Source organism: Hemibagrus wyckioides, linkage group LG02, assembly GCF_019097595.1.
Source record: "Hemibagrus wyckioides isolate EC202008001 linkage group LG02, SWU_Hwy_1.0, whole genome shotgun sequence".
Taxonomy (NCBI): Eukaryota; Metazoa; Chordata; class Actinopteri; order Siluriformes; family Bagridae; genus Hemibagrus; species Hemibagrus wyckioides.
In genome coordinates, this window is record NC_080711.1 from 25073741 (window position 1) to 25088927 (window position 15187).

The window sequence follows — 15187 nt, forward strand, 5'->3', positions numbered from 1 at the left end:
ATCAGTGTGTGTGTGGTATCAGTGTGTGTGTGTGTGTGGTATCAGTGTGTGTGTGTGTGTGTGTGTGGTATCAGTGTGTGTGTGTGTGTGGTGTCAGTGTGTCTGTGAGTGTGTGTATGTGGTATCAGTGTGTATGTGTGTGGTATCAGTGTGTGTGTGTGTGTGTGGTATCAGTGTGTGTGTGTGTATGTGTGTGGTATCAGTGTGTGTGTGTGTGGTATCAGTGTGTGTGTGTATGTGTGGTATCAGTGTGTGTGTGTGTGGTATCAGTGTGTGTGTGTATGTGTGTGTGTGTGGTATCAGTGTGTGTGTGTGTGGTATCAGTGTGTGTGTGTGTGTGTGTGTGGTATCAGTGTGTGTGTGTATGTGTGTGGTATCAGTGTGTGTGTGTGTGTGGTATCAGTGTGTGTGTGTATGTGTGTGTGTGTGTGTGTGTGTGTGGTATCAGTGTGTGTGTGTGTGTGTGTGGTATCAGTGTGTGTGTGTGTGTGTGTGGTATCAGTGTGTGTGTGTGTGTGGTATCAGTGTGTGTGTGTATGTGTGTGTGTGTGTGTGTGTGTGTGTGGTATCAGTGTGTGTGTGTGTGTGTGTGGTATCAGTGTGTGTGTGTATGTGTGTGTGTGTGGTATCAGTGTGTGTGTGTGTGGTATCAGTGTGTGTGTGTGGGAGGGGGTATCAGTGTGTGTGTGTGTGGTATCAGTGTGTGTGTGTGGGAGGGGGTATCAGTGTGTGTGTGTGTGTGTGTGTGTGTGGTATCAGTGTGTGTGTGTGTGGTATCAGTGTGTGTGTGTGGGAGGGGGTATCAGTGTGTGTGTGTGTGTGTGGTATCAGTGTGTGTGTGTGGGAGGGGGTATCAGTGTGTGTGTGCGTGTGTGTATGTGTGTGGAATCAGTGAGGTTTTTACCTGAAACACAGTGACGATGGCCCACAGTAGAGAGTCAAAGTTTTTCCGATCAGGAACTGTATCTCCTGCTTCCGTCTTCAGACTGAACTTACAGCCGAATATGTGCATTCCCAAAATACTGAAACATCACACACACACACACACACAGTGAAGTCAAAAATGTGTCAATCACCACTGAGGCTACATATGACTCTGTGTGTCTTTGTGTGTGTGTGTGTGTGTGTGAATGTGAAAATTTAATACAACACTTTAAAGGCTGACAGTACAGCCAATCATCATCATCATCATCATCATTACATGGAGCTCCACTTCATCCTCACTCTCTGATCTCTGAGCTGCTTTGCTTTGCTGTTTTTTCACGGTGTGCCGTGTGTGGCGTGAGGTGTGTGGCGTGAGGTGTATAGCGTGTGGTGTGTAGTGTGTGGCGTGTAGTGTGTGGTGTATGGCGTGAGGTGTATGGCGTGTGGAGTGTGGTGTGTGGCGTGAGGTGTGTGGCGTATGGAGTGAGGTGTGTGGTATGTGGAGTGAGGTGTGTGGTGTGTGGAGTGAGGTGTGTGGTGTGTGGTGTGTGGTGTGTGGAGTGAGGTGTGTGGTGTGTGGTGTGTGGAGTGAGGTGTGTGGAGTGAGGTGTTTGGTGTGTGACGTGTGGAGTGTGGCGAGTGGAGTGAGGTGTGTGGCATGTGGAGTGAGGTGTGTGGCATGTGGAGTGAGGTGTGTGATGTGTGGCGTGTGGAGTGAGGTGTGTGGCATGTGGAGTGAGGTGTGTGGCGTGAGGTGTGTGGCGTGTGGAGTGAGATGTGTGGCATGTGGAGTGTGGCGTGTGGAGTGAGGTGTTTGGTGTGTGACGTGTGGAGTGTGGCGAGTGGAGTGAGGTGTGTGGCATGTGGAGTGAGGTGTGTGATGTGTGGCGTGTGGAGTGAGGTGTGTGGCATGTGGAGTGTGGCATGTGGAGTGAGGTGTGTGGCGTGAGGTGTGTGGCGTGTGGAGTGAGATGTGTGGCGTGTGGAGTGAAGAGTGTGGCGTGAGGTGTGTGGCATGAGGTGTGTGGCGTGTGGAGTGTGGCGTGTGGAGTGTGGCGTGTGGAGTGTGGCATGTGGCGTGTGGAGTGAGGTGTGTGGCGTGTGGAGTGTGGAGTGAGGTGTGTGGCGTGTGGAGTGAGGTGTGTGGCATGTGGAGTGTGGCGTGTGGAGTGAGGTGTGTGGCATGTGGAGTGTGGCGTGTGGAGTGAGGTGTGTGGCATGTGGAGTGTGGCATGTGGAGTGAGGTGTGTGGCATGTGGAGTGAGGTGTGTGGTCTGTGGAGTGAGGTGTGTGATGTGTGGCGTGTGGAGTGAGGTGTGTGGCATGTGGAGTGAGGTGTGTGGTGTGTGGCGTGTGGAGTGAGGTGTGTGGCGTGTGGAGTGAGGTGTGTGGCGTGTGGAGTGAGGTGTGTGGCATGTGGAGTGTGGCGTGTGGCATGTGGCATGTGGAGTGTGGCGTGTGGAGTGAGGTGTGTGGCGTGTGGAGTGAGGTGTGTGGTGTGTGGAGTGAGGTGTGTGGCGTGTGGAGTGAGGTATTTGGTGTGTGACGTGTGGCGAGTGGAGTGAGGTGTGTGGCATGTGGAGTGAGGTGTGTGGCGTGTGGAGTGAGGTGTGTGATGTGTGGCGTGTGGAGTGAGGTGTGTGGCGTGTGGAGTGTGGCGTGTGGAGTGAGGCGTGTGGAGTGAGGCGTGTGGTGTGTGGAGTGAGGCATGTGGAGTGTGGCATGTGGAGTGAGGCGTGTGGCGTGTGGAGTGAGGCGTGTGGATTGAGGTGTGTGGCGTGTGGAGTGAGGCGTGTGGATTGAGGTGTGTGGCGTGTGGAGTGAGGTGTGTGGCGTGAGGCGTGTGGAGTGAGGTGTGTGGCGTGTGGAGTGAGGCGTGTGGAGTGAGGTGTGTGGCGTGTGGAGTGAGGTGTGTGGCGTGTGGAGTGAGGCGTGTGGCGTGTGGAGTGAGGCGTGTGGAGTGAGGCGTGTGGCATGTGGAGTGAGGCGTGTGGCATGTGGAGTGAGGTGTGTGGAGTGAGGTGTGTGGCGTGTGGAGTGAGGTGTGTGGCGTGTGGAGTGAGGTGTGTGGCGTGTGGAGTGAGGCGTGTGGCATGTGGAGTGAGGCGTGTGGCGTGTGGAGTGAGGTGTGAGGCGTGTGGAGTGAGGCGTGTGGATTGAGGTGTGGCGTGTGGAGTGAGGTGTGTGGCGTGTGGAGTGAGGCGTGTGGAGTGAGGTGTGTGGCGTGTGGAGTGAGGCGTGTGGAGTGAGGTGTGTGGTGTGTGGAGTGAGGTGTGTGGCGTGTGGAGTGAGGCGTGTGGCATGTGGAGTGAGGCGTGTGGCGTGTGGAGTGAGGCGTGTGGCGTGTGGAGTGAGGCGTGTGGCATGTGGAGTGAGGCGTGTGGAGTGAGGCATGTGGAGTGAGGCGTGTGGAGTGAGGTGTGTGGCGTGTGGAGTGAGGTGTGTGGCGTGTGGAGTGAGGCGTGTGGAGTGAGGTGTGTGGCGTGTGGAGTGAGGTGTGTGGCGTGTGGAGTGAGGCGTGTGGAGTGAGGTGTGTGGCGTGTGGAGTGAGGTGTGTGGCGTGTGGAGTGAGGTGTGTGGCGTGTGGAATGAGTTCACCGCAAAGGTGTAGCTGTTTAATGGCCATAAATCAGAGTCTGCTTTAGACGAGTGTAAATTCATCAGCGCTCAGGGACGAAGTCATGAGAGGAGGAAAAGATGGATGAGCCACGGGGTTTAATGCACTCAATCCGCTCTGAGAACCCATCTGTCTATGAGCACTCAGCAAGAATTGGAGCCCTGCAGGACCGTGTGTGTGTGTGTGTGTGTGTGTGTGTGTGTGTGTGTGTGTGTGTGTGTGTGTGTGTGTGTGTGTGTGTGTGTGTGTGTGTGTGTGTGTGTGTGTGTGTGTGTGTGTGTGTGTGTGTGTGTGTGTGTGTGTGTGTGTGTGTGTGTGTGTGTGTGTGTGTGTGTGTGTGTGTGTGTGTGGGGTGAGGGGATATGGGGGATTCAGTGTTATTATATCACCTGCCATTCATCTTCAGTTCTCTATGGGCAGCAGCTAATATCTGTGTTTTCTCTCTTTCTCCTACACACACACACACACATTCTAAACCTCTCCATATACTATATGGATTTTAGCTACGGTGACTTGAGCCCAAACATTACATCAGCCTTCCCATGAGGAAAATTCCTGGTATTCCATGTCAAGTCACACAGCAGGTGAGAGGTGGATGGTGGATGGTGAGAGGTGGATGGTGACAGGTTCATGGTGAGAGGTGCATGGTGAGAGGTGGATGGTGGATGGTGAGAGGTGGATGGTGAGAGGTGGATGGTGACAGGTTCATGGTGAGAGGTGGATGGTGGATGGTGAGAGGTGGATGGTGAGAGGTGGATGGTGACAGGTTCATGGTGAGAGGTGCATGGTGGATGGTGGATGGTGAGAGGTGGATGGTGGATGGTGACAGGTTCATGGTGAGAGGTGGATGGTGAGAGGTGGATGGTGAGAGGTGGATGGTGACAGGTTCATGGTGAGAGGTGGATGGTGAGAGGTGGATGGTGAGAGGTGGATGGTGACAGGTTCATGGTGAGAGGTGGATGGTGGATGGTGAGAGGTGGATTGCGACAGGTTCATGGTGAGAGGTGGATGGTGACAGGTTCATGGTGAGAGGTGGATGGTGACAGGTTCATGGTGAGAGGTGGATGGTGGATGGTGAGAGGTGGATGGTGAGAGGTGGATGGTGAGAGGTGGATGGTGGATGGTGAGAGGTGGATGGTGACAGGTTCATGGTGAGAGGTGGATGGTGACAGGTTCATGGTGAGAGGTGCATGGTGAGAGGTGGATGGTGAGAGGTGGATGGTGACAGGTTCATGGTGAGAGGTGGATGGTGAGAGGTGGATGGTGACAGGTTCATGGTGAGAGGTGGATGGTGACAGGTTCATGGTGAGAGGTGGATGGTGAGAGGTGGATGGTGACAGGTTCATGGTGAGAGGTGCATGGTGAGAGGTGGATGGTGAGAGGTGGATGGTGGATGGTGAGAGGTGGATGGTGAGAGGTGGATGGTGGATGGTGAGAGGTGGATGGTGACAGGTTCATGGTGAGAGGTGGATGGTGACAGGTTCATGGTGAGAGGTGCATGGTGAGAGGTGGATGGTGAGAGGTGGATGGTGACAGGTTCATGGTGAGAGGTGGATGGTGAGAGGTGGATGGTGACAGGTTCATGGTGAGAGGTGGATGGTGAGAGGTGGATGGTGACAGGTTCATGGTGAGAGGTGCATGGTGAGAGGTGGATGGTGACAGGTTCATGGTGAGAGGTGGATGGTGAGAGGTGGATGGTGACAGGTTCATGGTGAGAGGTGGATGGTGAGAGGTGGATGGTGACAGGTTCATGGTGAGAGGTGGATGGTGGATGGTGAGAGGTGGATTGCGACAGGTTCATGGTGAGAGGTGGATGGTGACAGGTTCATGGTGAGAGGTGGATGGTGACAGGTTCATGGTGAGAGGTGGATGGTGGATGGTGAGAGGTGGATGGTGAGAGGTGGATGGTGAGAGGTGGATGGTGGATGGTGAGAGGTGGATGGTGACAGGTTCATGGTGAGAGGTGGATGGTGACAGGTTCATGGTGAGAGGTGCATGGTGAGAGGTGGATGGTGAGAGGTGGATGGTGACAGGTTCATGGTGAGAGGTGGATGGTGAGAGGTGGATGGTGACAGGTTCATGGTGAGAGGTGGATGGTGAGAGGTGGATGGTGACAGGTTCATGGTGAGAGGTGCATGGTGAGAGGTGGATGGTGACAGGTTCATGGTGAGAGGTGGATGGTGAGAGGTGGATGGTGAGAGGTGGATGGTGACAGGTTCATGGTGAGAGGTGGATGGTGAGAGGTGGATGGTGACAGGTTCATGGTGAGAGGTGGATGGTGAGAGGTGGATGGTGACAGGTGGATGGTGAGAGGTGGATGGTGACAGGTTCATGGTGAGAGGTGGATGGTGAGAGGTGTATGGTGACAGGTTCATGGTGAGAGGTGGATGGTGACAGGTTCATGGTGAGAGGTGCATGGTGAGAGGTGGATGGTGACAGGTTCATGGTGAGAGGTGGATGGTGAGAGGTGGATGGTGAGAGGTGGATGGTGACAGGTTCATGGTGAGAGGTGGATGGTGAGAGGTGGATGGTGACAGGTTGATGGTGAGAGGTGGATGGTGAGAGGTGGATGGTGAGAGGTTCATGGTGAGAGGTGGATGGTGACAGGTTCATGGTGACAGGTTCATGGTGAGAGGTGGATGGTGAGAGGTGGATGGTGGATGGTGAGAGGTGGATGGTGACAGGTTCATGGTGAGAGGTGGATGGTGAGAGGTGGATGGTGACAGGTTCATGGTGAGAGGTGGATGGTGACAGGTTCATGGTGAGAGGTGGATGGTGACAGGTTCATGGTGAGAGGTGGATGGTGAGAGGTGGATGGTGAGAGGTGGATGGTGACAGGTTCATGGTGAGAGGTGGATGGTGACAGGTTCATGGTGAGAGGTGGATGGTGAGAGGTGCATGGTGAGAGGTGCATGGTGAGAGGTGCATGGTGAGAGGTGGATGGTGGATGGTGAGAGGTGCATGGTGAGAGGTGGATGGTGACAGGTTCATGGTGAGAGGTGGATGGTGGATGGTGAGAGGTGCATGGTGAGAGGTGGATGGTGAGAGGTGGATGGTGACAGGTTCATGGTGAGAGGTGGATGGTGACAGGTTCATGGTGAGAGGTGGATGGTGGATGGTGAGAGGTGGATGGTGAGAGGTGGATGGTGACAGGTTCATGGTGAGAGGTGGATGGTGGATGGTGAGAGGTGGATGGTGGATGGTGAGAGGTGGATGGTGAGAGGTGGATGGTGAGAGGTGACAGGTGCATGGTGACAGGTGGATGATGAAAGGTGCATGGTAAGAGGTGGAGGTTCTAAGCTCCACTTAAATCCAATTAAAATCATCAGCGTTTGTTTCACACCTCAGAGGTTCCTGGATTGTTCAGATCTTTTAGGCATCAAGAGAAACTTCAAATTTGTTCATATTCACACTATGAGATAAGCAACATCTCTGAAGATGAACTATTCAACTACACTTCTCCTCACCTGAAGATGAAGATGAAGAGCATGAGGAGCATGCAGAAGGTGGCCACGTTGTCCATGGTCTTCATGAGGACGACAAGCTGCCTGCGCAGAGCTGGCATGAAGCGCACCAGCTTTATCACCCTCAACAACCTGAATGTCCTCAAGACGGAGAGACCTCCATCAGACTGCCCGATGATCTCACACACACTGACACACACACACACACAGAAAAGGTGAGAGGAACACTATTTCTCTGCTTGTGTGTAATCCAGACTGCACCTTCACTCACCTGATGATGACGATGATGCCGTCAAAGATGTTGTACGGGTTCCTCAGGTACTCGAAGAAGCCGAATGCTGTGAGCTTGAGGATCATCTCCAGCGTGAACATACTGGTGAAGACGATGTTGCAGACCTCCAGCACGTTGGTGAGTTCCTCGGGCTGAAGAAGGGAGAAGAATGAGGATGAGAACTGAAGTCAGAGGAGAAGAAATGAAGAAGTGAACACGTCACACCCTTCACTCATCCACAGGTTTGTTTAACGTTGTTTTAACGTTCTTTAATCTCAGACATTGTGTGCTCTGGTGCTCTGCTGCACACTCTGACTCTTATACAGACTGATACAACTGAAACAGGAAGAAAAGTGGCTTTAATTGATGCTGAATCTACAGTCTCACTTAATTCTTCAGCTCACTGATGTCAGAGGGTAATTAATGCGACAGTCAAATGAAATATTAAGACAAATTCGCTCTGATTGCGTTATTAACTTCAAGAATCTCTCTGATTAACACTGCCTAGATATTTATGCCTTTTTAAAGCAAAGTGTTCCTTCTGAAGGCTGAAATCTGCAAACGCTGAGTTGGTTTATATTATAGATAAAATTAAAATGGGATAAAAATCTCAAGTGATATAATGATGTTAATTAAAAGTTCAGGAAAAGGGGAAATGATGATCCTCCTCGTGTTTGAAGATGAGACGTCGTATCCTCGGGGTTAATAACGAACCAGACTTAAACTGGGAGAAGATTCTGTTTTAAACAGATGTGTGGAGTTTAATATCTATCCTTCTAACATCAGCACTGTCTGATAGGACTGTCACTGAGGAGAGAAACGTCTGACTGACAGAACAATAAAGAAACCTGTGTAGTGTAGTGCTGGTTTATAATCTAGACAAAACACACACACACAGACACACACACACAAACACACACCCACACCCACAAACACACAGTTTCAGTGGATCTGCATTGGCATTCTGTGACAGCATGATTTATGGAAAATCTCCACAGACTAAATTGCTGTAGGTTTTGGCTGCGAGCGAGAACTCTGATCTCAGAGCTAGTTTCTGAAGAGTACAACAGTGTGTGTGTGTGTTTGTGTGTGTGTGTTTGTGTGTGTGTGTTTCTGTGTGTGTGTGTCTCTGTGTTTTTGTTTGTGTGTGTGTCTGTGTGTGTGTGTCTGCGTGTGTGTTTCTGTGTGTGTGTGTCTGTGTTTTTGTTTGTGTGTGTTTTTCTGTGTGTGTGTCTGTTTTTGCGTGTGTCTATGTGTGTGTGTGTGTCTGTGTGTGTGTCTGTGTGTGTGTGTCTATGTGTGTGTGTGTGTGTCTGTGTCTGTGTGTCTGTGTGTGTGTGTGTGTCTGTGTGTGTGTGTGTCTGTGTGTGTGTCTGTGTGTGTGTGTCTATGTGTGTGTGTGTGTCTGTGTCTGTGTGTGTGTCTATGTGTGTGTGTCTGTGTCTGTGTGTCTGTTTTTTTGTTTGTGTCAGGGTTTTGAATTTTTTATTTTTTTTTATCCTAGCATTATTCCCGCTCAGGTGACAGGGTCCGTTGTTTGTAGCAGGTCATTTGATCCACATGATTTGGCGCAGGTTTTCCGCCGGATGCCCTTCCTGTCACAACCCTCCCATTTTTATCCGGGCTTGGGACCGGCACTGAGAGTTAACTCTACAGTGGCTGGGGTGGCGTCCTGCCCGGGAATCAAACCCGGGCCTTGGCTAATGAGAGCGCGGGATCCTGCTGCTGGACCACCAGGAGGCGTGTCAGGGTTTTGAATAAGAGGTTAAAATTCCTGTATAGATAGATATAGGAGAATAGCAGTTCTCTCTCTCTCTCTCTCTCTCTCTCTCTCCCTCCCTCTTTTTCCCTCTCTCCCTCCCTCTCTCCCTCTTTCTCTCTCTCCCCCTCTGTCTCCATCTTTCTCTCCTTTTGTCTCTCTTTCTCTCTCCCTCTGACTATCATCTCCTCTCTCTCCCTCTCCCTCTGTCTCTCTCTCTCTCTCTCTCTGTCTCTCCCTCTGACTATCATCTCCTCCGTCTCTCTGAGATCAATATCTCTCTATCGATGAGTCCAGGCGGAGACGTGAAGGACAAGTGAAAACAGAACCAGAGGCAGCTCAGAGGAGATGCCTTTTTAAGCAGCAGAGTCATCAATGCAGGAACCCGAGCAGATACCAGACACCAGAGACTCTTATAATATTCCTCTTTTTTTTCCTTTCATTCCTTCATTGTGTCCTTCCACCATTTTTTTAGTACTTAACTATAGCATTATATCATTGTCTGTTGTTCCCTTTTTATTTCTTCCTTCATTCACTCATTTCCTTTGTCTTCTTGCCCCGAGACGTGACATTCCTGTCCTCTTCTCTTTCCCAATCTTCTCTTCTTATCCCTTTATCTTCTCCTCCCTCTCTCTGTGTGTTTAAATCTTTAAAATAATCTAATAGATCTGTCTGTCTCCTGACTGCAGGTTTATGTCTGGATGTAGAGTTGGGTTCAGTTTGTCCCAGCCAGTGTCCAGCAACAGACACAAACATCTCCAGCTGCTCCACATGCACTGGGACACGTTACAGTCACATTACAGTCACGTTATAGTCACGTTATAGTCACAGTCACATTACAGTCACATTACAGTCACATTACAGTCACGTTATAGTCACGTTATAGTCACAGTCACATTACAGTCACGTTATAGTCACATTACAGTCACATTACAGTCATGTTATAGTCATGTTATAGTCACAGTCACATTACAGTCACGTTACAGTTACAGTCACATTACAGTCACGTTACAGTTACAGTCACATTACAGTCACGTTACAGTCACAGTCACATTACAGTCACGTTACAGTTACAGTCACGTTACAGTTAGTCACATTACAGTCACGTTACAGTTACAGTCATGTTACAGTTACAGTCACATTACAGTCATGTTACAGTCATGTTACAGTTACAGTCACATTACAGTCATGTTACAGTCATGTTACAGTTACAGTCATGTTACAGTTACAGTCACATTACAGTCATGTTACAGTCATGTTACAGTTACAGTCATGTTACAGTTACAGTCACATTACAGTCATGTTACAGTCATGTTACAGTTACAGTCATGTTACAGTTACAGTCACATTACAGTCACAGTCACATTACAGTCACTTTACAGTTACAGTCATGTTACAGTGACAGTCACGTTACAGTCACAGTCACGTTACAGTCACATTACAGTCATGTTACAGTCACAGTCACATTACAGTCATGTTACAGTCACAGTCACATTACAGTCACATTACAGTTACAGTCACGTTACAGTCATGTTACAGTGACAGTCACGTTACAGTCACAGTCACGTTACAGTCACAGTCACATTACAGTCACATTACAGTTACAGTCACGTTACAGTCACAGTCACATTACAGTCACATTACAGTTACAGTCACGTTACAGTCATGTTACAGTGACAGTCACGTTACAGTCATAGTCACGTTACAGTCACGTTACAGTCACAGTCACGTTACAGTCACATTACAGTCACGTTACAGACACAGTCACGTTACAGTCACATTACAGTCACATTACAGTCACAGTCACGTTACAGTCACAGTCACGTTACAGTTACAGTCACATTACAGTCACGTTACAGTTACAGTCACATTACAGTCACATTACAGTCACGTTACAGTCACAGTCACGTTACAGTTACAGTCACATTACAGTCACGTTACAGTCATGTTACAGTCACAGTCACATTACAGTCACATTACAGTTACAGTCATGTTACAGTCACGTTACAGTTACAGTCACATTACAGTCACGTTACAGTTACAGTCACGTTACAGTTACAGTCACATTACAGTCACATTACAGTCATGTTACAGTTACAGTCATGTTACAGTTACAGTCACGTTACAGTTACAGTCACATTACAGTCACATTACAGTGACAGTCACGTTACAGTCATGTTACAGTGACAGTCACATTACAGTCACAGTCACGTTACAGTTACAGTCACATTACAGTCATGTTACAGTCACAGTCACATTACAGTCACGTTACAGTCACGTTACAGTCACGTTACAGTCATGTTACAGTTACAGTCACATTACAGTCATGTTACAGTTACAGTCACATTACAGTCACATTACAGTCACAGTCACGTTACAGTTACAGTCACATTACAGTCATGTTACAGTCACAGTCACATTACAGTCACGTTACAGTCACAGTCACATTACAGTCACATTACAGTTACAGTCACGTTACAGTCATGTTACAGTTACAGTCACATTACAGTCACATTACAGTTACAGTCACGTTACAGTCATATTACAGTTACAGTCACGTTATAGTTACAGTCATGTTACAGTCACAGTCACATTACAGTCACATTACAGTTACAGTCACGTTACAGTCATATTACAGTTACAGTCACGTTATAGTTACAGTCACGTTACAGTCATGTTACAGTCACAGTCACATTAGTCACATTACAGTTACAGTCACGTTACAGTCATGTTACAGTTACAGTCACATTACAGTCACATTACAGTTACAGTCACGTTACAGTCATATTACAGTTACAGTCATGTTATAGTTACAGTCATGTTACAGTCATGTTACAGTTACAGTCACAGTCACGTTACAGTCACGTTACAGTTACAGTCATGTTACAGTCATGTCACAGTTACAGTCACGTTACAGTCATATTACAGTCACGTTATAGTTACAGTCACGTTACAGTCATGTTACAGTTACAGTTACAGTCACAGTCACATTACAGTCACATTACAGTTACAGTCACGTTACAGTCATATTACAGTTACAGTCACGTTATAGTTACAGTCACGTTACAGTCACATTACAGTCATGTTACAGTTACAGTCACATTACAGTCATGTTACAGTTACAGTCACATTACAGTCATGTTACAGTTACAGTCATGTTACAGTTACAGTCACGTTACAGTTACAGTCACATTACAGTCACATTACAGTGACAGTCACGTTACAGTCATGTTACAGTGACAGTCACATTACAGTCACAGTCACGTTACAGTTACAGTCACGTTACAGTCATGTTACAGTTACAGTCACATTACAGTCACATTACAGTCATGTTACAGTTACAGTCATGTTACAGTCATGTTACAGTTACAGTCACATTACAGTCATGTTACAGTTACAGTCACGTTACAGTCACGTTACAGTTACAGTCACATTACAGTCACATTACAGTGACAGTCACGTTACAGTCATGTTACAGTTACAGTCACGTTACAGTCATGTTACAGTTACAGTCACATTACAGTCACATTACAGTCATGTTACAGTTACAGTCATGTTACAGTTACAGTCACATTACAGTCACAGTCACATTACAGTCACTTTACAGTTACAGTCATGTTACAGTGACAGTCACGTTACAGTCACAGTCACGTTACAGTCACATTACAGTCATGTTACAGTCACAGTCACATTACAGTCACATTACAGTCATGTTACAGTCACAGTCACATTACAGTCACATTACAGTTACAGTCACGTTACAGTCATGTTACAGTGACAGTCACGTTACAGTCACAGTCACGTTACAGTCACATTACAGTCACGTTACAGTCACAGTCACGTTACAGTCATGTTACAGTCACAGTCACATTACAGTCACATTACAGTTACAGTCACGTTACAGTCACAGTCACATTACAGTCACATTACAGTTACAGTCACGTTACAGTCATGTTACAGTGACAGTCACGTTACAGTCATAGTCACGTTACAGTCACGTTACAGTCACAGTCACGTTACAGTCACATTACAGTCACGTTACAGACACAGTCACGTTACAGTCACAGTCACGTTACAGTCACATTACAGTCACGTTACAGACACAGTCACGTTACAGTTACAGTCACATTACAGTCACGTTACAGTTACAGTCACATTACAGTCAAGTTACAGTCATGTTACAGTCACAGTCACGTTACAGTTACAGTCACATTACAGTCACGTTACAGTCATGTTACAGTCACAGTCACATTACAGACACATTACAGTTACAGTCATGTTACAGTCACGTTACAGTTACAGTCACATTACAGTCACGTTACAGTTACAGTCATGTTACAGTTACAGTCACATTACAGTCACATTACAGTCATGTTACAGTTACAGTCATGTTACAGTTACAGTCACGTTACAGTTACAGTCACATTACAGTCACATTACAGTGACAGTCACGTTACAGTCATGTTACAGTGACAGTCACATTACAGTCACAGTCACGTTACAGTTACAGTCACATTACAGTCATGTTACAGTCACAGTCACATTACAGTCACGTTACAGTCACGTTACAGTCATGTTACAGTTACAGTCACGTTACAGTCATGTTACAGTTACAGTCACATTACAGTCACATTACAGTCACAGTCACGTTACAGTTACAGTCACATTACAGTCATGTTACAGTCACAGTCACATTACAGTCACGTTACAGTCACAGTCACATTACAGTCACATTACAGTTACAGTCACGTTACAGTCATGTTACAGTTACAGTCACATTACAGTCACATTACAGTTACAGTCACGTTACAGTCATATTACAGTTACAGTCACGTTATAGTTACAGTCACGTTACAGTCATGTTACAGTCACAGTCACATTACAGTCACATTACAGTTACAGTCACGTTACAGTCATATTACAGTTACAGTCACGTTATAGTTACAGTCACGTTACAGTCATGTTACAGTCACAGTCACATTAGTCACATTACAGTTACAGTCACGTTACAGTCATGTTACAGTTACAGTCATGTTATAGTTACAGTCATGTTACAGTCATGTTACAGTGACAGTCACATTACAGTCACAGTCACGTTACAGTTACAGTCATGTTACAGTCATGTCACAGTTACAGTCACGTTACAGTCATATTACAGTCACGTTATAGTTACAGTCACGTTACAGTCATGTTACAGTTACAGTCACAGTCACATTACAGTCACATTACAGTTACAGTCACGTTACAGTCATATTACAGTTACAGTCACGTTATAGTTACAGTCACATTACAGTCACATTACAGTCATGTTACAGTTACAGTCACATTACAGTCATGTTACAGTTACAGTCACATTACAGTCATGTTACAGTTACAGTCATGTTACAGTTACAGTCACGTTACAGTTACAGTCACATTACAGTCACATTACAGTGACAGTCACGTTACAGTCATGTTACAGTGACAGTCACATTACAGTCACAGTCACGTTACAGTTACAGTCACGTTACAGTCATGTTACAGTTACAGTCACATTACAGTCACATTACAGTTACAGTCACGTTACAGTCATATTACAGTTACAGTCACGTTATAGTTACAGTCACGTTACAGTCATGTTACAGTCACACTCACATTACAGTCACATTACAGTTACAGTCACGTTACAGTCATATTACAGTTACAGTCACGTTATAGTTACAGTCACGTTACAGTCATGTTACAGTCACAGTCACATTAGTCACATTACAGTTACAGTCACGTTACAGTCATGTTACAGTTACAGTCATGTTATAGTTACAGTCATGTTACAGTCATGTTACAGTTACAGTCACAGTCACGTTACAGTTACAGTCATGTTACAGTCATGTCACAGTTACAGTCACGTTACAGTCATATTACAGTCACGTTATAGTTACAGTCACGTTACAGTCATGTTACAGTTACAGTCACAGTCACATTACAGTCACATTACAGTTACAGTCACGTTACAGTCATATTACAGTTACAGTCACGTTATAGTTACAGTCACATTACAGTCACATTACAGTCATGTTACAGTTACAGTCACATTACAGTCATGTTACAGTTACAGTCACATTACAGTCATGTTACAGTTACAGTCATGTTACAGTTACAGTCACGTTACAGTT

At 46.9% G+C, this 15187-nt stretch overlaps 1 protein-coding gene across 2 annotated transcripts in view; it reads right to left on the minus strand.

Annotated features, from left to right (window-relative positions):
• Positions 1-15187, minus strand: part of cacna1ia (calcium voltage-gated channel subunit alpha1 Ia) — an 85142-nt gene that overhangs the window by 26521 nt on the left and 43434 nt on the right. For both annotated transcript variants that reach the window (XM_058415667.1, XM_058415660.1), the window contains exons 9-11: positions 7277-7428; positions 7009-7194; positions 905-1022 (exon numbers count right to left, since the gene is read on the minus strand). In XM_058415667.1, the coding sequence (XP_058271650.1) occupies positions 905-1022; positions 7009-7194; positions 7277-7428 (456 nt within the window). The remainder of the gene's footprint in view (positions 1-904; positions 1023-7008; positions 7195-7276; positions 7429-15187) is intronic.